Below are 22,593 nucleotides of genomic sequence, written 5' to 3'. Positions count from 1 at the left end.
GAGAATACAGTCCTATGAAAAAGTTTGGGCACCCCTATTAATCTTAATCATTTTTAGTTCTAAATATTTTGGTGTTTGCAACAGCCATTTCAGTTTGATATATCTAATAACTGATGGACACAGTAATATTTCAGGATTGAAATGAGGTTTATTGTACTAACAGAAAATGCGCAATATGCATTAAACCAAAATGTGACCGGTGCAAAAGTATGGGCACCCTTATCATTTTATTGATTTGAATACTCCTAACTACTTTTTACTGACTTACTGAAGCACAAAATTGGTTTTGTAACCTCAGGGAGCTTTGAACTTCATAGCCAGGTGTATCCAATCATGAGAAAAGGTATCTAAGGTGGCCAATTGCAAGTTGATCTCCTATTTGAATCTCCTCTGAAGAGTGGCATCATGGGCTACTCAAAACAACTCTCAAATGATCTGAAAACAAAGATTGTCCAACATAGTTGTTCAGGGGAAGGATACAAAACGTTGTCTCAGAGATTTAACCTGTCAGTTTCCACTGTGAGGAACATAGTAAGGAAATGGAAGACCACAGGGACAGTTCTTGTTAAGCCCAGAAGTGGCAGGCCAAGAAAAATATCAGAAAGGCAGAGAAGAAGAATGGTGAGAACAGTCAAGGACAATCCACAGACCACCTCCAAAGAGCTGCAGCATCATCTTGCTGCAGATGGTGTCACTGTGCATCGGTCAACTATACAGCGCACTTTACACAAGGAGAAGCTGTATGGGAGAGTGATGAGAAAGAAGCCGTTTCTTCACGTACGCCACAAATAGAGTCGCCTGAGGTATGAAAAAGCACATTTGGAGAAGCCAACTTCATTTTGGAAGAAGGTCCTGTGGACTGATGAAACAAAGATTGAGTTGTTTGGTCATACAAAAAGGCGTTATGCATGGCGTCCAAAAAAAACAGCATTCCAAGAAAAACACATGCTACCCACTGTAAGATTTGGTGGAGGTTCCATCATGCTTTGGGGCTGTGTGGCCAATGCCGGCATCGGGAATCTTGTTAAAGTTGAGGGTCGCATGGATTCCACTCAGTATCAGCAGATTCTTGAGAATAATATTCAAGAATCAGTGAGGAAGTTGAAGTTACCCCGGGGATGGATATTTCAGCAAGACAACGATCCAAAACACCGCTCCAAATCCTCAGGCATTCATGCAGAGGAACAATTACAATGTTCTGGAATGGCCATCCCAGTCCCCAGACCTGAATATCATTGAACATCTGTGGGATGATTTGGGCTGTCCATGCTCGGCGACCATCTAACTTAACTGAACTTGAATTGTTTGTCCAAAATACCTTTATCCAGGATTCAGGAACTGATTAAAAGCTACAGGAAGCGACTAGAGGCAAAAGGAGGATCTACTAAATATTAATGTCACTTTTCTGTTGAGGTGCCCATACTTTTGCACCGGTCAAATTTTGGTTTAATGCATATTGCGCATTTTCTGTTAGTACAATAAACCTCATTTCAATCCTGAAATATTACTATGTCCATAAGTTATTAGATATATCAAACTGAAATGGCTGCTGCAAACACCAAAATATTTAGAACTAAAAATGATTAAGATTAATAGGGGTGCCCAAACTTTTTCATAGGACTGTATAATATTGTGTGGTGGGCCCACTGCAGAGCATATAATACTGTCTGGGGTCCCCTCACTATTTATATCACACAGTATCTGTTTTATAGCAGACGTGATATTAGTACAGGATGTAAGAATATTACACGGTCACTATAAAACAGATCCTGTGCGATGTAAATAGTGAAAATTAATTGTTCAAAGTACCAAATGCCGAGACCTTTACATTTCAGTACAACGTTGTTTGTATTATTGAAAGCTCTGTAAAGCCCCACATGACTGTAATTTTTGGTCAGTAACTGTCCGCAATTGTGGATCCGCATAGTATTAAGTCTATATTGTCGTGTTGGCACTCCGCGAAAATTTTGTGGGTTTTGGGTTGCAGTTTGGGCACTCGGTCTCTAAAAGGTTCGCCATCACTGCCCTAGAGTATAATAATAGCGGAGCATGTAATACTGTGTGGAGGCCAATGCAAAGCATATAATATTGTTTGGGGCCACTGTGTAGCATATAATACTGTGTGGGGCCACTGCGGAGCATATAATACTGTGTGGGGCCACTGTGGAGCATATAATACTGTGTGGGGCCACTGTGGAGCATAGAATACTGTGTGGGGTCACTGTGGAGCAAACAATACTGTGTGGGGCCACTGTGGAGCAAACAATACTGTTTGGGGCCACTGTGGAGCATATCATACTGTGTGGGGCCACTGTGGAACATACAATACTGTGTGGGTGTCACTGTGGAGCATACAATACTGTGTGGGGGCCACTGTGGAGCACACAATTCTGGGTCATTCCATATCAAGTGATCCAAATATGAATATTTTTTTACCTGACGTCTTTAGATTTTTTTTATTTTTTATGAAGTACAACTTAAGTTAATTACAAATTAAACGTTTAGAATTTTTTTTCTTCATCAGTTAATTTTTTACAGACTTCTAAAGTTTCAAAAAAGCGCAAATTTTGGCCTGGTATGGCTTTACATTTTTTATCATATCTCGGGCTACAATTAAGATAAAGAGGTGGGAGAGGCATCATTTTTCTCAGAACCAGACCGGCTTCATTTGATATATGCAAAAAAGTTTAAAAAAAAAACAAAAAAAAACCAACACACCCAAACCTTCAAAAAATGGTAAAATATAACTTTTACTTCATATAAAGATAAAAATCTTACAGCATGGAACAAGTAGATAAGATCAGAGATCCTACGCGTTTCGAGACCTACATTCTGGTCTCTTAGTCATAGCAAAGTCAATTCTACGTCTTCATTTTCACAATCTTTGGAGAGTACAGTAGCCAGCCATCAGCGCTGATCATATTCACAGGTCACAGAACTAGTTATGTCATCCATTGCCAATCTTGTGCCGCCTTCTACCACTTCATGGACTTGACTGTCATTGCTGAATGAAACAATCCTTGTTTTTATTTCTGTTTCACTACATGGAATGACAGTGTGGTATTGCTGAGTTCCTTTGATGGGTTCTGTTTCCTGTAACCGATGTTTTAACATACTCTCCTCCTCTTCATAGTCAGGACATGAAAGTTCTGAAGCTCTGTCTTATGTCCCGACTCTGCGGTGGACAGATACTTTACATGACTGACAGAGTTGCGGCCTGTCATCTGCTCTGCATTCACTGTCTATCCCTATTCATTCTCAGGTTGAGCCCTAACAAAGTTTTCTCCTCTGTCCTCTCCTGCATTTGTAAAATATTAACAAAGATAATCTTGTGACCTATATGGTGAACGCTTGTACAGTTCTGAGTAGAATGGGGTGTATTTTGCTTCTTTATCTTTTTTCTAACTTGAGTTATGAGGAGAAATGTAAAGGCAGGCAACACCGAAATTTGCACTTTTACTGAACTTTGAAAATCAATTAAAATTTTTAAAAAAATTTCTAGAATTTTTTTCTTCACATTTTGCATTCTATTACCAAATATCAAAATCTCAAAAGAATTAAAAATATACAGATAAAAATCATTGGTTCACTTGACATGTAATGACCCTCCTGCGTGGGGGCCACTGTGGAGCATACAATACTGTGTGGGGCCTCTGTGGAGCATATGATGCTGTGTGGGGCCACTGTGGAGCATACAATACTATCTGGGGCCATTGTGGAGCATATTATACTGCCCCAGTATTGTTTACATGCCTGGTGCTTCACTTCTTGCTCACAGTATTCTTGATTACTGCAGTTTTCGGTACTAGAGTTGTATTCCTATCAGGTATCTGAGAAATCGGTGCAGCACCCGTAACCGTCATTATCAAGAATTCCAAAAAGTTTGCACCAGGGTCCACAAGACTTTGGTTATGCCACTTTTTTTGGTCAATAACAACTAATCAAAAGCATTATAATAAATAAAGCCACGCTGTAATTGGTCGCCGTTACATCACAAGTTTTCTGTTCAGTTTGATAAATCTCCCCTCAGTGTATACAGAGCTGCACTACCGAGCTCCACCAGCAGGACGTCAGTTTATACTGCAGCTTCTCCTCTCCTGGGGTCTCTGCTGTAGGACGTCTGACACCAAAGTGACATAATCCCCAGAAGATCCCAGAGCAGGTGTCAGATAGTAGTGAAGAGCCCCATAATAATCCTGCCAGGCCTGTGAGCGACCACCTACCTCCTCCTGTACAGCAGCCGGGGGTACAGGACCTCTGATGATGTCACCTGTGGGAGGAGTCAGGGAGTCACATGATCAGATCCTGCTGTTGTGGCTTCATTTGTTCAGAAGAGACTACATACAGATCATGTGACCAATGGGAGGAGCTGAACTTATTTGTGTGACGTGCATGTAGCAGAGCTGTCTGAGTGCGATGTGTATGTAGCAGAGCTGAGTGTGTGACATGTATGTAGCGGAGCTGTCTGTGTGTGATGTGTCTGTAGCAGAGCCATCTGTGTGTGACGTGTATGTAGCGGAGCTGTCTGTGTTTGATGTGTATGCATACCTCTGAACTTTTGAAGAACCGAAAGAGGGCCAAAATGTGTGGTGCGCCGTGGCAAATTTAGCTCCACCCACTTTTATTTTAACTCCGCCCATTCTCATTCATTTTCCATGTGCCCCACACAGTATAATCCTCCTACAGTCACCCGTAAATTATATGTCCCCCCAGTTTCATATACACCCTTCATCTGCCCCCAGTTTCATGTCCCCTCCATCTCTGTCCCAGATTCATGTCCCCCATGTCTACCCCCAGTTTCATGTCCCCCCATCTCTGCCCCCAGGTTCATGTTCAACACTTAAACTCACCTTTTCCTCGCTCCCCCGCCGCTCTCTCCACAGTCTCGCTAACACAGTTGTAGGTGCGATGTGACGTCATCACATCGCGTCTACACAGCCACTAGCCGGAGTGCAGCTGCAAAGCAAGGAGCTGAGGTGTGACAGCTCCTTACTTTAGTCGTGTATGTCGTGTTGAAATCGGGACATACCTCCCTCCAACCGGGACCGTGGGACACATCACCAAAATCATGAATGTCCCGCGGAAATCGGGACGGTTGGGAGGTATGTGTATGTAGTGGAGCTGTCTGTGTGTGACGTGTATGTAGTGGAATCGTCTGTGTGTGACGTGTATGTAGCGGAGCCGTCTGTGTATGTAGTGGAGCCGTCTGTGTGCGAAGTGTAATTAGCGGAGCCGTCTGTGTGTGACATGTATGTAGCGGAGCTGTGTGTGTGTGACGTGTATGTAGCAGAGCTGTCTGTGTGTGATGTGTCTGTAGCAGAGCCGTCTGTGTGTGACGTGTATGTAGCAGAGCAGAGTGTGTGATGTTTATGTAGTGGAACCGTCTGTGTGTGATGTGTATGCAGCGGAGCTGTCTGTGTGTGATGTTTATGTAGCGGAGCCGTCTGTGTGCGACGTGTAAATTAGCGGCCATCATTATGGGTAATGTGAGATCAATTGTGAATAAGATGGATGAACTGACGGCGCTGACCAGGCATGAACAGGCGTGAATGCAGTATGATGCTGTTTACAGAGACTTAGCTTATGGAAATCACACCGGACACACTTGCCTCCTTGGAGGGCTTCAAACTTCTTTGTGCAGACCGGACGCTGGAGAGCGGTAAGCGCAAGGGAGGAGGACTTGCAATATTTGTGAATGAGAGATGGTGTAATCCAGGACATATTGAAGTTAAGAAACAATCATGTGAAAAGGATATTGAACTACTAGCCGTGAGCATGAGACCTTATTACCTGCCAAGGAAACTATTACATGTTATTGTGCTAGCTGCATATGTCCCCTCCTCCTGGTGTCTGGAGACTTCAACCATGTCTCTCCAGCATCCACTCTACCAGGTTTCACAAAGTATGTAACCTGCCACACAAGAGACAACAAAACGCTGGACTTGCTCTTTGCCAATGTAAGGGATGCATATAAATCATCTGCCCTACCGCTCCTAGGCACATCAGATCACAACCTGGTACATCTGCGACCCACATACACTCCACTGGTGCGCAGAGAACCAGCTGTTACCCGTACAGTGAAAATTTGGTCAGATGAAAGTATCGATGTAAGAAAATTCTACTGCATACACTTGCTTTAAGTAAGTTGCAATAATTTATTCAAGAAGCAAAAGGCAAAAAATAAACCAGTTGTTACGCCATAGATATAGGACACAATTGGCCACTTCTTAGGGCCTTTTTCAACTCTGTGTTTGCTTCATCCATCTTTTTCGGTGTGGCCTGCTGGGGGAGCAGTATATCAACCAGGGACAGAAATAAACTTGACAGGCTGATCAGGAGGGCCAGCTCTGTCCTGGGGAGCCCCCTGGACCCAGTACAGGTGGTGGGTGACAGAAGGATACTGTCCGTGGTGACCTCCATGCAGGAGAACAAATCCCACCCCATGTATGAGACCTTGATGGGACTTGGCAGCACTGTAAGTGACCGTCTGCTTCACCCCAAGCGTGAGAAGGAGCTATCGCAGGTCCTTCCTTCCAACCGCGACCAGGCTGTATAATCTACATCAGACCAAGCGAAGACACTCCGCGCAGAGAACTAATGATTATGATTATGAAGTCTTCCTTCTTTCTTCTTCTCCTCCTTAGCTGCTATGGACTCCTAGTATATCTTCTCTTCTAAGCATATGTGTGTCTACGTCTGTAATATATTACTGTGTATTATCCTGTACCTGTATTACTAGGCTGCTGTAACATGCTGAGTATCCCCACTGTGGGACTATTAAAGGATTATCTTATCTTATCTTATTACCATGACTAAAAATATCACTACTACCAGCAACTACAGTCATGTCCTCCGCCTCTGTCCAACCCGTCTCCACATCACAGTCCAATGACTGTTCTCAAAAAAAAACTTGGAGGACTATATAACAATAAATATCTTCTTCAGCCCTTGAGGGGCCTCACTAGGGGTCAGCGAAGGCTAAAGTGACAGAACACAAAAATCCGAATAACGCCAGCTCATCCAGCAGAGACCGAGAAAAACTGATCATGTGACTTCATCACTGATCACATGACTATGACAGCTTCACAGGTCCTTTAGCACATGAAATAAGCATCTACTGCACAGCTGGTGCTTTCTAACAAGATCATGTGACTCCCTGACTCCTCCCACAGGTGACATCATCAGAGGTCCTGTAACCCCGGCTGCTGTACAGGAGGAGGTAGGTGGTCGCTCTCCGGCCTGGCAGGATTATTATGGGGCTCTGCACTACTATCTGACACCCGCTCTGGGCTGTTCGGTGTCGGCGTGACTCGTGTCGGACGTCCTACAGCAGCGACCCCAGGACATGATCTCTGCAGGTTTCTGAGCACAGAGGCCTCTCCATCTGGCAGATTACAGGTAATGGCTGATAGATAGATAGATAGATAGATAGATAGATAGATAGATAGATAGATAATCCTTTAATAGTCTCACCATGGGGAAATTCAGTGTGTTAGACCTGGTTCACATCCATGTTCGGTATTCCGTTCAGAGTCCACTTGGAGACCCCCCAAACGGAAACCTATACACATTAAAAAGTGGTAACCTAAGAAACCACACGGACCCCTTAGACTATAATGGGGCACGTGTGGTTTGCTCTCGGTTTCCACACAAAAAATGCAGAGAGAAAAGTGTTGCTTGCAGCAGGGAGGAAAGACTTCCGATAGCTCCTTCTCACACTTGGGGTGAAGCAGACGGTCACTTACAGTGCTGCCAAGTCCCATCAGGGTCCCATACATGGGGTGGGATTTGTTCTCCCGCATGGAGGTCACCACAGACAGTATCCTTCTGTCACCCACCACCTGTACTGGGTCCAGGGGGCTCCCCAGGACAGAGCTGGCCCTTCTGATCAGCCTGTCAAGTCTATTTCTGTCCCTGGTTGATATACTGCTCCCCCAGCAGGCCACACCAAAAAAGATGGCTGAAGCAACCACAGAGTTGAAGAAGGCCCTAAGAAGTGTCCCCCGGACTCCGAAGGCCCTCAGCCTCCTGAGCAGGTAGAGTCTGCTGTGGCCCTTTCTGTGCAGCACCTCCAGGTGATCAGCCCAGTCCAGCTTATTATTGAGGATCACGCCCAGATACTTATAGGTCCTGACTATCTCAATGCCTGTCCCCTGGTTCTCCACTGGATTTGTGGCACTTCTCCGTTTACTAAAGTCCACCACCATCTCTTTGATCTTCCCAGCATTAATCCTGAGATGGTTCCACTGGCACCATGAGCCCGGCAATGAGGGCCACACAGGATGACTCCGCAGAATGGGGTGTTGTTTGTGTTTGTTCTTACTGGGATTGTAGAATGTAATGGTTAGAGATATGGTCTTCCTGGACTAGTGGGGATCCAGTAAGTGGCACTGCTTCATCTCCCATGTCCATACCCCCTTCTATAACTGTCAGTAGTAGGCTTCACCTTGTGCCCAGGCACCCTCCTTATACTATTATTATTAGGCACAATCCCCATGTACATGCCCCCTCTTGTGGTCTTGCTCAAAAATGGAAGATCTGCCTGGACAATCTATTCCAACCCATATAAAGAGAGATCATACAACATCTATGCTTTAATGTCCCTCAGATGTTTCCCCACATTGTTTTGTAACATGGGATTATGTGCAGGTTCTAACCTTGTCTTATGTTCTATCAACAAGGATGAAAAGGGACAGCAGCATGTGGGAAGAGAGTATAAATATTGCCCTAGAGATCATCTACCAGCTTACTGGAGAGGTGAGAGACTCTGACCATCATGACATCATTCTTATCTATAGTAATAACAGATGATAGGACTGGAGAGGTGATGGACTCTGGACATGTATGTAGTGAGATTTATTAATGTGTCTCCCCATAACCAGGATTACACAGTAGTGAAGAAGACCTCTAGTGGGCGCTGTCAGGCTCCTGTGTATGAAGGATATGGAGGAAAGCTGAGCCGAATCCCAGGGCCTCCACCTCACCCCCTGTTACTGAAGGAGATCAATGGACAGAAGATCCTAGAACTCACCAACAAGATGCTGGAGCTGCTGACTGGAGAGGTGACACTGCTGGGAATGCTGGGACATTATACAGTAACTGGAGGGGTCGGGGTGATGACTGTATCATTGTGTTGTCAGGTTCCTATAAGGTGTCAGGATGTCGCTGTCTATTTTTCCATGGAGGAGTGGGAGTATTTAGAGGGACACAAGGATCTGTACAAGGAGGTGATGATGGAGGACCACCAGCCCCTCACATCAGCAGGTAATAGACATGACTATATACACATGGACTTCCATTATTTGTATGTACAGAATGAATTCAGTCCCTGTCTGTGTTTCCTACAGGTAGATCCAGTAAGAGGACAACACCGGAGAGATGTCCCAGTCCTCTTCTTCCACAGGATGATCAGGTAGATGGAGATATTCCCTATGATGTGTAGACGGGCTGTGAAGTCCTTGTGGTCAGTCTTGGGTTCTCCAGCAGTATTAGATGGTTTATACTTGTGTAATGAGAGGTGGAGATGGAGGATAAAGCTGACCATAGACATTACATGTTGTCTGGATCTTCTCACAATCTTCTGGCTATGGAGACTGCTGGTTGGAATAAGGAACCGTCAGGTTGGACTTCTATCTATCCAAACCATTAGTTCGTCCAAGACAGTAAATATCGGGTAGTACTGGTAGAAGTTGATCACTCTATACCGAAACAATCTGAAGCACCTTTAGCTAAGCCACAATGTGTTCCATGGTCTGACCAATCTCACTTCTCTTACAGTCTGATTGACCAGTTTAAGTTTGGAGAAAGCCAGAAGAACATGACTTGCCTAAAAATATATTGTTGCATGTAAAGTTTGGTGGAGGAGGGATAGTGTTATAGGATGGTTTGTCATGGGTCGATCTAAAGGAAAATTTTAATGCTTCTGCTTACCAAGACATTATAGATAACTGCGGCTTCCAAATTTGTGGGAAGAGTTTGGGAAGGCCTCTTTTCTGTTCCAGCAAGATTGTCTCAGTGCACAAGGTCTATAAAGGCCTGGTTAGGGGAGTTTGGTGTAGATGAACATCTGGTCTGCACAGAGCCCTGACTCTACACAGATGGGTCTAATTTCAGTGCTATACAAGTGTGGCTCAAATGTGCAAATAAAACTTCAAATTTTATTTGGAATACTTAAAAACACATATATACAAAAATAGTGATGTCACACATTAGTGAGAAGTTGCCCCCTAATAATATCTTGAATATACCCAGTGTGCAGACCAAAATAGCTAATGCACTAGTGTGGGAATTGGGGAGTTAAACAGAATGACGCGATCCCCCAGGATCTGCTGTTATGGGAGTTGCAAATTAGGACAATCTGCTAAAATAACTGCACAGAGCCCTGACCTCAACTCCATCCAACACACGAGGGATGAATTAGAATGGCGTTGACGGGCCGGGCCCTTTTTGTCCAATATCAGTGTCTGATCTCAAAAATACTCTTATGGATGAGGGGGAAGAAATTCCTTCAAGTACACTCCAAAATCTTGTAGAAAACCTTCCCAAAAGAGTGGAGGACCAACTCCATAGCAATGCCGTTGGATTTACAATGGTATGTCACCTTATAGCTCCTGTAGGTGTGATGTGTAGGTGGCCCGATACTTATCTCTAAATAGTCTATCTTTGGTTTCTTGGAGATTTGCATCTATTAGGCTCAGATAACTCCTGCTGTCAGGCAATGTTGCTAAATGACCATTTCTACCCATCTAGAACATTCCCCATGGCTTCCTCATCCATTTGGTGGCTTAATAATTTTTGTTTCACAGTTTTTGAATCAAGATAAAGATCTGGACGACATTGATGCTATAACCATAACAATAAAAGAAGATCCCTATGTGAGTGGTGATGAGGAGTGTGAGGAGGACTTTCGTACAGGGAACCGCCCAGGTGAGGAGCCACCACTGAATATACCACAGAACAGTCACAGATTATACTGGGAGAGATTATTTTTAGAGGGGCTACTCAGGGATTATTAACCACTTTCTTTCCTGGGGGTTCTGCTTGGATCAAACCTCATGTTTGTGGTCTGGTTCCAAACATGTCATGTGTGTCACCACTTCAACATCTCCATACAAGTCATATACTTGCAAACTATTACATGAGACAGTTCTGTACATTGTACGTTCTTTACCTTATTTGGAAATTAGAAAATTAATAAAATATTTTTTAAAAACTGCAACAAAAAAAGAAGGAAAAACTCTAGTCCCTCTAAAGCCATGACTTCTTTGTACATGACCATAGAGAACGCCCTGTTGATCAACTGGTCCATCCTGTGAGGTCTACTGTTAGATTGTCATTGAAATATTACTATAGAAATGTTACACACTATTCTTTTTAGGTTATATTGCTTTAAAATAGTAAAATCTATTTTATTCTTCACAGATGTCGAAAATAGGACCTTAGAGGAACACCTGATATCTAGTGATTATACTGATTATAAAGCAGAGGATCCTGGTATCACACAAGATCCATATGAAGAACATGTCATTACCCCAGATATACCCTCAGCCCTTCACAGCAAAGATCTTTCATCTGATCCTGTTATACTTGTCCTAGCATATGAATCCTCACAGACAGTAATGCAAAGTGAAAGCTCAACAAGAGATCTTGAACTCCGTAATGCCCCCACAGGGGAAAAGAGATGTCTATGTTTGGAATGTGGCAAGTGTTTTACCCAAAAATCTGATCTAGCTAGACATCAGAGAATTCACACAGGGGCAAAACCATTTTCATGTTCAGAATGTGGGAAATGTTTTACCCAGAAACCAAGTCTTGTTGCACATCAGAGAATTCATACAGGAGAGAAGCCATATTCATGTTCAGAATGTGACAAATGTTTTACTGTGAAATCGGACCTTGTTAAACATCAGAGAATTCACACAGGAGAGAAGCCCTTTGCATGTTCAGAATGTGGGAAATGTTATAGCGCTAAATCTGCTCTCATTGAGCATCAACGAAGTCACACTGGAGTGAAGCTATTCTCCTGTCCAGAATGTGGCAAATATTTTTCTCAGCATTCAACTCTTGTTAGACACCTGAGAATTCACACAGGGGAGAAGCCATATTCATGTCCAGAATGTGGGAAAAGTTATCGAGCTAAATCAACTCTTATCGAACATCAAAGAAGTCACACAGGAGAGATGCCATATTCATGTTTGGAATGTGGGAAATGCTTTAGTCGTAAATCGAATCTTGTTGAACATAAAAAAACTCATGCAGGAGAGAAGTCATTTTCATGTTCACAATGTGGGAAATGTTTTATCCAGAAATCAGCTTTTGCTAGACATCAGTCGACTCACACGGGGGAGAAGCCATTTTCATGTCCAGAATGTGGCAAATGTTTTTCTCGGAAATCAAATCTTGTTGAACATCAAAAAATTCACGCAGGAGAGAGGCCATTTTCATGTTCAGAATGTGGGAAATGTTTTACGCGGAAATCAAATCTTGTTGAGCATCAAAAAACTGTCCACGTAGGCCAAAAGCAATTTTCAGAATAAGGTAAATGCTTTACCAGATATTGTTCAATATGAAGAATGGAAGTCAATAAAACAACGATACAGCTCACCCTCAATGATGGCAGCCATTGGTGTCGTGACTCTTGTGTATTTCGGAAACTTCACGGATGGCGGGGAGTAAGGGAAAGTTCTTAGACAATTTGTGAGAAGAGTTAAAACATCACTTTTAACCCTCAACAGGGTTCCAATGGGTAACCATTGAAGGCTTTGGCTTAGATCGGTGGTTCTTAACTGGGGTTTGATCGAACCCTAGGCCCTATGCACGGTTCATTTTGTGTATCAGTAAAAAAAACATATACCTATGTGTTGAATTTGTAAAAAAAATCATGTTTGATTTATCACTAAAGAAGGGTTCGGTGAATGTGCATATGAAACTGGTGGGTTTGGTACCTCAAACAAGGTTAAGAACCACTGGCTTAGAGGCTGAAGGGTTTTGTAACGCATAAGGCGTTACCCATTGGGGTTCGAGTTTTTAATATGGATCAATATAGGTGATGTTTTAACTGTATTAGTGCTAGCTGCTTGCAATTTCTCAAGTCTCAAAGAGGTCACATTGGGGAAAAATTAATAAAATTTTCAGAATTTGTCAAATGTTTTACTCAAAAAAACAACTTGTGTCAAATATCAGAGAACACACACAGTGGAGAAGCCATCTTTCATATTTATATATGTGATATTCTTTAAAAAGCAAACATTAAATTATTACAGCTCACACAGGGCAGCAGAATTTTTTAATATTAATTTTATTGACAAACATAAAAACATTCAACACTTGCCATCAATGTAAAGTCACAAGTCATGCAAAAGAAAGGATTCACAAATGTATGCTCTTGACAATAAAATCATGTCATCCAAAAAGCAAATGGTCTCCAGATAACTATCAGGAACATGGGTTGGGGACACAGTGTTACCAAACCGGCTTGACTTTTGGCTACCTTTATTATTATTTATTTATATAGCACCATTAATTCCATGGTTCTTCATATTTGAGGCTTTACATACAATACACAAAATATACAGGTAGAAATAATACTAACAGTGACCGACTGGCATGGTGGGGTAGAGGGCCCTGCCCGCAAGAGCTTACAATCTATGAAGTAGAGGGATAGAGACAGAAGGAGAGGGGGAGACTGTACAGATGGCAGTGCGGTGATAGTGTTATTGGGGGGTGTAGGCCTTCCTGAATAGGGGAGTCTTCAGGGCCTTCTTGAATCCTGTGATTGTGGGGCTCAGTCTTATGTGTCTTGGTAAGGAGTTCCAGAGTATGGGGGATGCACGGGAGAAGTCTTGGAGACGGTTGTGTGAGGAGCGGATGAGAGAAGAGCGGAGTAGGAGGTCATTGGAGGATCTGAGGTTACATGTGGGCAGGTAGCGGTGAATATGAGGTCTAGCATGTGCCCCTTTATGTGGGTGGCAGAGGAGGACCATTGGGAGAGACCAAAGGAGGCGGTGAGGGACAAGAGACTAGAAGCGGGGGGGGGGGGGTGGTCTATGTTAATGGGGATGTTGAAATCACCCATGATGATGGTGGGGGTGTCTGTGGATAGGAAGTGTGTGATCCAGGTGGTGAAGTGGTCAATGAAGGCAGCGGTAGGTCCCGGCGGTCGATATATGAGGGCCAGATGGAGGGTGAGTAGATATGAACAGAGTGCACTTCAAAGGAGGGGAGGGTGAGGGCAGGTAGCGCTTGGATAGGGGCGAATGAGCAATTTTCTGACAGGAGGACGCCTACACCTCCACCAGGTTTATTGTTGGGGTGGGGAGTATGTGAGAATTGCAGACCCCCATAGGAGAGATCGACGGGGGAGGCTGTGTGTGAGGGTGTCAGCCATGTTTCTGTGAGACCGAGAAATGAAAATTCATTAAGAATGAAAAGGTCATGGATGTAGGTAAGTTTATTACGTACGGAGTTGGCATTCCATAGTGCACCAGAGAGGGGAGGGGGAGGAGCAGGTGAGATTGGTTTGAGATTTCGGGGGTTCCGTGCGCTAACGCCAGGTGTGGGGAAAAGGCCAACAGTGGAGATTTGCTGGGGAGGTCCAAGATTAGGAGATATGTCACCAGAGGTAAGGAGTAGCAGGGAGAGGGACAGCAGGTGTAAGTAGGAGAGGGTGCGGGGAGATTGTGTGTGTCTGGGGCGGAAAGCCTGCAGGTGTGTGAGTAGCTGTTCAGAGAAAGTTATATGGTGGGGTAGTAGAGAGGGAGAGATGAAGATTTCTTTGCTGACAAGGCTGGTTTGGGGTGGAAAAGTGGTTTTTACAAGGATTGGGAGAACAACAGTGATTAAAGTGATAAGCATTTCATTTAGACAAGTGATCGGTTTGTAGCAGTTGGTTTGTGTTCCCTTCTGTTTAGAGATGAGCGAACAGTGTTCTATCGAACACATGTTCGATCGGATATCAGGGTGTTCGCCATGTTCGAATCGAATCGAACACCGCGTGGTAAAGTGCGCCAAAATTCGATTCCCCTCCCACCTTCCCTGGCGCCTTTTTTGCACCAATAACAGCGCAGGGTAGGTGGGACAGGAACTACGACACCGGGGGCATTGAAAAAAATTGGAAAAAGTCATTGGCTGCCGAAATCAGGTGACCTCCATTTTAGACGAATAGTGGATTTCAAATCCGGGTCATATGAGAATGTGAACTTTGTGACTATGAGACAGGGATAGCTGTACAGGCAGGGATAGCTAGGGATAACCTTTATTTAGGGGGGAATGTTATTAAAAATAACTTTTTGGGGCTCTATCGGGTGTGTAATTGTGATTTTTGTGAGATAAACTTTTTCCCATAGGGATGCATTGGCCAGCGCTGATTGGCCGAATTCCGTACTCTGGCCAATCAGTGCTGGCCAATGCATTCTATTAGCTTGATGAAGCAGAGTGTGCACAAGGGTTCAAGCGCACCCTCGGCTCTGATGTAGCAGAGCTGAGGCTGCACAAGGGTTCAAGCGCACCCTCGGCTCTGATGTAGGAGAGCCGAGGGTGCACTTGAACCCTTGTGCACCCTCAGCTCTGCTACATCAGAGCCGAGGGTGCGCTTGAACCCTTGTGCACACTCTGCTTCATCAAGCTAGTAGAATGCATTGGCCAGCGCTGATTGGCCAATGTATTCTATTAGCCTGATGAAGTAGAGCTGAATGTGTGTGCTAAGCACACACATTCAGCTCTACTTCATCGGGCTAATAGAATGCATTGGCCAATCAGCGCTGGCCAATGCATTCTATTAGCGTGAACTGAGTTTGCACAGGGGTTCTAGTGCACCCTCGGCTCTGCTACATCAGATTGCTACATCTGATGTAGCAGTGCCGAGTGTGCATCAGATGTGTAGTTGAGCAAAACTGACTCAGCACTGCTAAGTCTCTGCATTCGCATAGGAATGCATTGGCCAGCCTTCGGCCAATCAGCGCTGGCTCTGCCGGAGGAGGCGGAGTCTAAGGTCGGACCTGAATGGAGACTGGTGTGGAGCGATCTTAGACTCCGCCTCCTCCAGCAGAGCCAGCGCTGATTGGCCGAATTCCGTACTCTGGCCAATCAGCACTGGCTAATGCATTGTATTGGCGTGATGAAGCAGTGCTGAATGAGTGTGCTTAGCACACACATTCAGCTCTACTTCATCGGGCTAATAGAATGCATTGGCCAATCAGCGCTGGCCAATGCATTCTATTAGCGTGAACTGAGTTTGCACAGGGGTTCTAGTGCACCCTCGGCTCTGCTACATCAGATTGCTACATCTGATGTAGCAGTGCCGAGTGTGCATCAGATGTGTAGTTGAGCAAAACTGACTCAGCACTGCTAAGTCTGCATTCGCATAGGAATGCATTGGCCAGCCTTCGGCCAATCAGCGCTGGCTCTGCCGGAGGAGGCGGAGTCTAAGGTCGGACCTGAATGGAGACTGGTGTGGAGCGATCTTAGACTCCGCCTCCTCCAGCAGAGCCAGCGCTGATTGGCCGAATTCCGTACTCTGGCCAATCAGCACTGGCTAATGCATTGTATTGGCGTGATGAAGCAGTGCTGAATGAGTGTGCTTAGCACACACATTCAGCTCTACTTCATCGGGCTAATAGAATGCATTGGCCAATCAGCGCTGGCCAATGCATTCTATTAGCGTGAACTGAGTTTGCACAGGGGTTCTAGTGCACCCTCGGCTCTGCTACATCAGATTGCTACATCTGATGTAGCAGTGCCGAGTGTGCATCAGATGTGTAGTTGAGCAAAACTGACTCAGCACTGCTAAGTCTCTGCATTCGCATAGGAATGCATTGGCCAGCCTTCGGCCAATCAGCGCTGGCTCTGCCGGAGGAGGCGGAGTCTAAGGTCGGACCTGAATGGAGACTGGTGTGGAGCTATCTTAGACTCCGCCTCCTCCAGCAGAGCCAGCGCTGATTGGTCGAGTTCCGTACTCTGGCCAATCAGCACTGGCCAATGCATTTCTATGGGGAAAAGTTAGCTTGCGAAAATCGCAAACTGACAGGGATTTCCATGAAATAAAGTGACTTTTATGCCCCCAGACATGCTTCCCCTGCTGTCCCAGTGTCATTCCAGGGTGTTGGTATCATTTCCTGGGGTGTCATAGTGGACTTGGTGACCCTCCAGACACGAATTTGGGTTTCCCCCTTAACGAGTTTATGTTCCCCATAGACTATAATGGGGTTCGAAACCCATTCGAACACTCGAACAGTGAGCGGCTGTTCAAATCGAATTTCGAACCTCGAACATTTTAGTGTTCGCTCATCTCTACTTCTGTTCTAATTCTGGCCTAATTCTGATAACTGCACCTAGATTTCACACTTGGATTGCACAAATGACCTAGGCCAAATGACCTAAGCAATTTCATTTATACAACCCAAGGTTTGTAAGATGCCCATCAGGTGTAAATGGAGGTGTGGATATATGCAAACAGAATCAAGCCAGAATCAAAGACAAGGAAGTGGGAGGAGGGGGGCACAGCAGGGTGTACAGACAGAGGTATCACAACTAATATAATTGCTACAAAGTGGTTATAGACATACTAACAGAAAGATTGATAATAGCAGCCAGGAATAGTTATGCTGGAAGCAGGAGTGAGGTTGAAGTGGCAGAGTTGATTGTAGCAGGAGTTAGATGTTGTGTTCATGTGGTAGAGACCTCCAAGAATGTTGTTTAATCTACCTTCCCATATGCACCCTTTAACGCCTGTACAGGAATATGGACTTTGCTGTGACAAGACTGCCAAGTTAATGCCTCCTGAAGTGGTCCCTCTGTTGGTAGTAGTTAGCCCATTGGGCCTAGAAGTGCCAGTGTGACGCACAAGGGGTCAAGCAAGAGAATGGTTAGATCCAGGCACATAATCAGGGCATCTGGCAAGGTACAATGAGAAGGTCCAAAGCAAGTGCTCATGGCAGGTAGAAAAATTTCAGAGGTCGGGTCCAGGCTAGTCACCCCACACAAGAAATAGACAAGACAAAAATGGAGGGGCAAGTCAAAGCTCAATACATTGGTCAGGACAGGTCCGATAACAGACACAGCTAAAGTGAGTCTACCATAAAAGAACCTTATTACTTAAGTGCCAAGCAGATGGCTGAATACAATTATACAGTATAGGAATTGCTTAGAGACACAAACCTTGTACCTTAAAGGCATCATAATAAGAAGATGGAGAGAAGGAAGCGGCCATGTCAGCTTTGGGAGGAGTGGAGCAATGGGATAGGTTGAGAGAGTCGAGTACAGATAGCAGGACCACAACGATGATGAGATTTCTTGAGAAGGGTAAAGGTTTATTTTTTCAGCAGGCTCTCATGACATTTCTTCTTTCCACTCTCTTATATTCCTGACTGTCCTTTACTTCAAATACCTTCTCAGGCCCAGTGGGAACAGAAGCAGATGAAGTAACTAAAGATCTAGAGAACCAGTGGAGAATCAGGAGACATGGAGATAATTTAGAATCTGGAGAGAGGGCAAGTGAAGTTTATATGCAAAGTTCTTCTTCTCCCGAGATGTTGCCTGGGTAGAAAAGATAAAAGTCTTGTTCAGTTGGCAAACTTCAAGGAAATTCCCATAAGCAAAGTTAGCAGAAAGAACTTCAGATGAGGAGTGGTACCCTAGGATGCTGGTTATAGACAATGAAGAACAGTGAAAAACTTGTCAAATCCTTGGAGTGGTTACTATCCAAGAATTCTGGATTTGCCTAAACAAAATGACGAAGATGTTTTTCCAAAATCGGATTGATCCGCATCACTTGACCCCATTATAGTCTAAGGGATCTGTGAGTTTCCTAAGATAACCACTAGAGATGAGCGAACAGTGTTCTATCGAACTCATGTTCGATCGGATATTAGGCTGTTCGGCATGTTCGAATCGAATCGAACACCGCGTGGTAAAGTGCGCCATTACTCGATTCCCCTCCCACCTTCCCTGGCGCCTTTTTTGCTCCAATAACAGCGCAGGGTAGGTGGGACAGGAACTACGACACCGGTGACGTTGAGAAAAGTAGGCAAAACCCATTGGCTGCCGAAAACATGTGACCTCTAATTTAAAAGAACAGCGCCGCCCAGGTTCGCGTCATTCTGAGCTTGCAATTCACCGAGGACGGAGGTTTCCGTCCAGCTAGCTAGGGCTTAGATTCTGGGTAGGCAGGGACAGGCTAGGATAGGAAGGAGAAGACAACCACAACAGCTCTTATAAGAGCTAAATTCCAGGGAGAAGCTTGTCAGTGTAACGTGGCACTGACGGGCTCAATCGCCGCAACCCAGCTTTCCCAGGATCCTGAATGGAATACACTGTCAGTGTATTCCCGTATACCCGATATATACCCCGATACCCGTTCCAACGGTGTGCCCCCCCACCTTCACCCCAGAAATACCCTGCAAGTCCCCTAGCAATAGAATTGGGGCTATATACACCCACAATTTTTACTACTGGTATACAGTGCCATTGTCTGACTGGGAATTCAAAGAATATATTGGGGTTATAAATACCCTCATTTCTTGCTACTGCCATATAGTGCCAGTTTCTGACTGGTAATTCAAAGAATATATTGGGGTTACGTGCACCCACAATTTTTACTACTGGTATACAGTGCCATTGTCTGACTGGGAATTCAAAGAATATATTGGGAATACAAATACCCTCATTTCTTGCTACTGCCATATAGTGCCAGTTTCTTTTTTTTTTTTTTTTTAATTCTTTATTTGGTCAATTTTTAAATTTTTACATTTTACATGCCAAAGATGATAACAATAATAATAAAGGTAACTAAATAAGCGTAGAGTTAGCAGTTAACAACAAAAGAAGAACAGTACACAGCCTTCATAAACCATAGACAATATACAATATAGAGCTCAATAAAGCATATATATAGTATATGAACCACTACCTGCAGGAAGTTAAATCAAAGGGACATCCAAATGTCTATGCAGGATTCATGGTTTAGATATTGAACAATAGATAACTCCAAATAACACTCAATCAATATAAAAGGCGACAAACTAAAAGTAAATACTAAGCAAGGATCCCTGGGGGATGTAAAAAATCTAGAAAGGTATAAACTAGAGTAAAGCAGACAATAAAATAAAATAAAAATAAGATAGAATCAAATAAAATAAGATAGAGGATAAAGGGTAAAGGGTAAGAAGGAGGGGGGGATTGGGGGGGGGGAAGGGAGGATCATAAAAAGAAAAAAGGAAAAAGAGGATAATCCAGAATTGATATCAACCATATAGGATTAATTGGCGCAGGTATTCTGGGCCATTAACAAATGAGGCCCATGGCTGCCAAATCTTGAGAAACTTAGCGTGAGATCTGGTAGTCCAACTCATGATTTCTTCAAATCTATAGATTTGGAAGGATTTTTCAAGCCAGTGCCTAATTGGTGGTATGTCTTGTTGCAACCAATATAGGGGTATCAAAGATTTTGCAGCTTCCAATAAAATCATAACTAGGTCTTGCGAGGGGAAATTTATCTGGTCAGGTGGTAAGGATAAAAGGACCAATTCTGGTGTTAAGCGAGGACACGAACCTACTATACGTTTGATATGTTTCTCAATCTGCAACCAATATGCATTAATCTTCTCACACGACCACCAGATATGAAGGTGCGTACCTGGTGAGGTACCACACCGCCAACACAAGTCATCATCCGACAGTTTCTGTCTATGCAGCCATACTGGAGACCTATGCCATCTTGATATTATCTTAAAATGAGTTTCTTGTAGTCGCACACATGGCAGTGGGCCTAATGAGTTGGAGAGTATAAGCTTAGTGTCAGCTTCATCAAAAGTCCGATCTAATTCGTCTTCCCAAGCAACCAGATACTTAGGTTTCTCAAACGTTGGAGAATGTGTCAGGAATTTCCTACACTGGGATATTGATAAGTACGTCGAGTCTTTCTGAGTTAAAGCAGATTCGAAGGGAGTCAATTTCCTACAAGGTTCGAAGCTAGACAACAATTTTAGTAAGGAAGATCTAATTTGAGCGTGGTGTAAGAAATTGAGAGGGGTATCAGGAAGCAAGAGTTGCAATGCTGAGATTGCCAGGGGTTTACCTTCATTATACATATCTGCAACAACGAAATCTGCTAACTTGCTCCAAATGCCAAGCTCCCTACCCTCAAAGTGTGGTAGTAGTTGCGGAATGAGACACGCCGGCATAACCGGCGAGACCATTGGGGACAACATATCATGAGCTCCCCTCCAAGTCAAGAGAATCCCAGAAAGCAATGGGTCTCGCGACATTGGGTGTGAGATAGCAGATCTCGGAAGCCAGAGAAGCAGATCTAAGTCTGGGCCAAAATGTAAGGACATTAGCATAGGTAGCATTTGAGTCTTTTTAGATGATATGTAACTACACCATCGAGACAACTGGACAGCATTATAATATGATTCAACATCAGGGAGGCCCAAACCACCCTCCGACCTTCTTTTAGCTAAAGTGTGGTAAGCTATCCTAGGGCGCTTACCTTTCCACAAAAAGGATGAAAAAGTACGTCTAACATTAGTAAAGAAGGAAGAGGGCAGCGCAATTGGCAACATCTGGAATAAATATGTTATTTTTGGCAGAATATAAGTTTGTAGCAAATTTTTCCTGCCTAGCCAGGAAAGGTACGGCAAATCATATTTGAATAACAGTTGTTTGACAGAGTGTAGCAGAGGTTCGTAATTCAAGTCATATATCCTATCTAAATTAGACGGAAGTTGTATCCCAAGGTATTTCAGAGAAGTATCTTTCCAAGAGAATGGGAGGGACCTTTGCGGGCATTGTTGGAGATCCATTGGAACTGAAACATTCAAAATTTCTGATTTGCCTGCATTAATTTTGTAATTTGAAATTATACTAAATTCGGCTATCAGATCCATTAATGATGGTAGTCCTTTTTCTGGGTTCGTAAGTAAGAACAGAACGTCGTCTGCAAACGCTACTGAATTTAGAACAGACGAATTAATTGGGAAACCATTTATGCCAGGGTGTTGTCTCACTTTCTGTAATAATGTCTCCAACACCAAGACAAAAAGGGTGGGAGATAGTGGGCAGCCCTGCCTCGTACCATTGGAAATTTTAAAATAATCGGAAAGTACTCCATTAATTTTAAGTCTAGCCGTTGGGTAGGAATAAAGCGTCAGAATAGCTTTTATGAAATTTAGTGGGACACCAAATGCAGACAATGCAGCAGCCATAAAACCCCAATCTACCCTGTCGAATGCTTTTTCAGCATCTATCCCCAGGAATAACAGGGGGATCGAATCTCTCTTAGCCACAGAGATCGTGTGCAAGAGTTTAATAGTATTTTCCTTTCCCTCTCTCCCCCTCACAAAACCCACCTGCTCCTCGTGAAGGAGAGAGGGGAGCAAGGGACTCAGTCGTCTGGCCAAGATCTTGGCCCAGATCTTCAAATCTGTGTTTAACAGTGAAATCGGCCTATAGCTGCTGCATGCTTTTGGATCTTTATTCTCTTTGTATATGAGCGTAATGTGTGCTTCCTGTGTTTGGGAGTGCATGGGCTGACCCTGCAACAGAGAATTGCAAAATCTAGTCAGAAATGGGAGTAAGATAGATTCAAAAGAGAGGTAA

General features: G+C 44.0%; 3 protein-coding genes across 3 annotated transcripts in view; all 3 read left to right on the top strand.

The window, feature by feature from the left end:
• The window catches only part of LOC142195595 (uncharacterized), a 704,678-nt gene that overhangs the window by 35,028 nt on the left and 647,057 nt on the right, over positions 1–22,593 (top strand). The window lies entirely within an intron of this gene.
• On the top strand, positions 7,188–11,434 carry LOC142189261 (oocyte zinc finger protein XlCOF29-like). Its single transcript, XM_075262136.1, has 6 exons — positions 7,188–7,398; positions 7,939–8,036; positions 8,682–8,757; positions 8,883–9,062; positions 9,141–9,412; positions 11,422–11,434. The coding sequence occupies exons 2-6, from the start codon at positions 7,957–7,959 to the stop codon at positions 11,432–11,434; spliced, it is 621 nt and encodes a 206-aa protein (XP_075118237.1). The 5' UTR covers positions 7,188–7,398; positions 7,939–7,956.
• On the top strand, positions 10,809–13,383 carry LOC142190377 (uncharacterized). The gene is made up of 2 exons (XM_075262289.1): positions 10,809–10,926; positions 11,422–13,383. The coding sequence occupies exon 2, from the start codon at positions 11,619–11,621 to the stop codon at positions 12,534–12,536; it is 918 nt and encodes a 305-aa protein (XP_075118390.1). The 5' UTR covers positions 10,809–10,926; positions 11,422–11,618; the 3' UTR covers positions 12,537–13,383.

Source organism: Leptodactylus fuscus, chromosome 1 (assembly GCF_031893055.1).
Source record: "Leptodactylus fuscus isolate aLepFus1 chromosome 1, aLepFus1.hap2, whole genome shotgun sequence".
NCBI classification, from domain to species: Eukaryota; Metazoa; Chordata; class Amphibia; order Anura; family Leptodactylidae; genus Leptodactylus; species Leptodactylus fuscus.
This window is presented reverse-complemented; position numbering and strand designations above follow the sequence as displayed.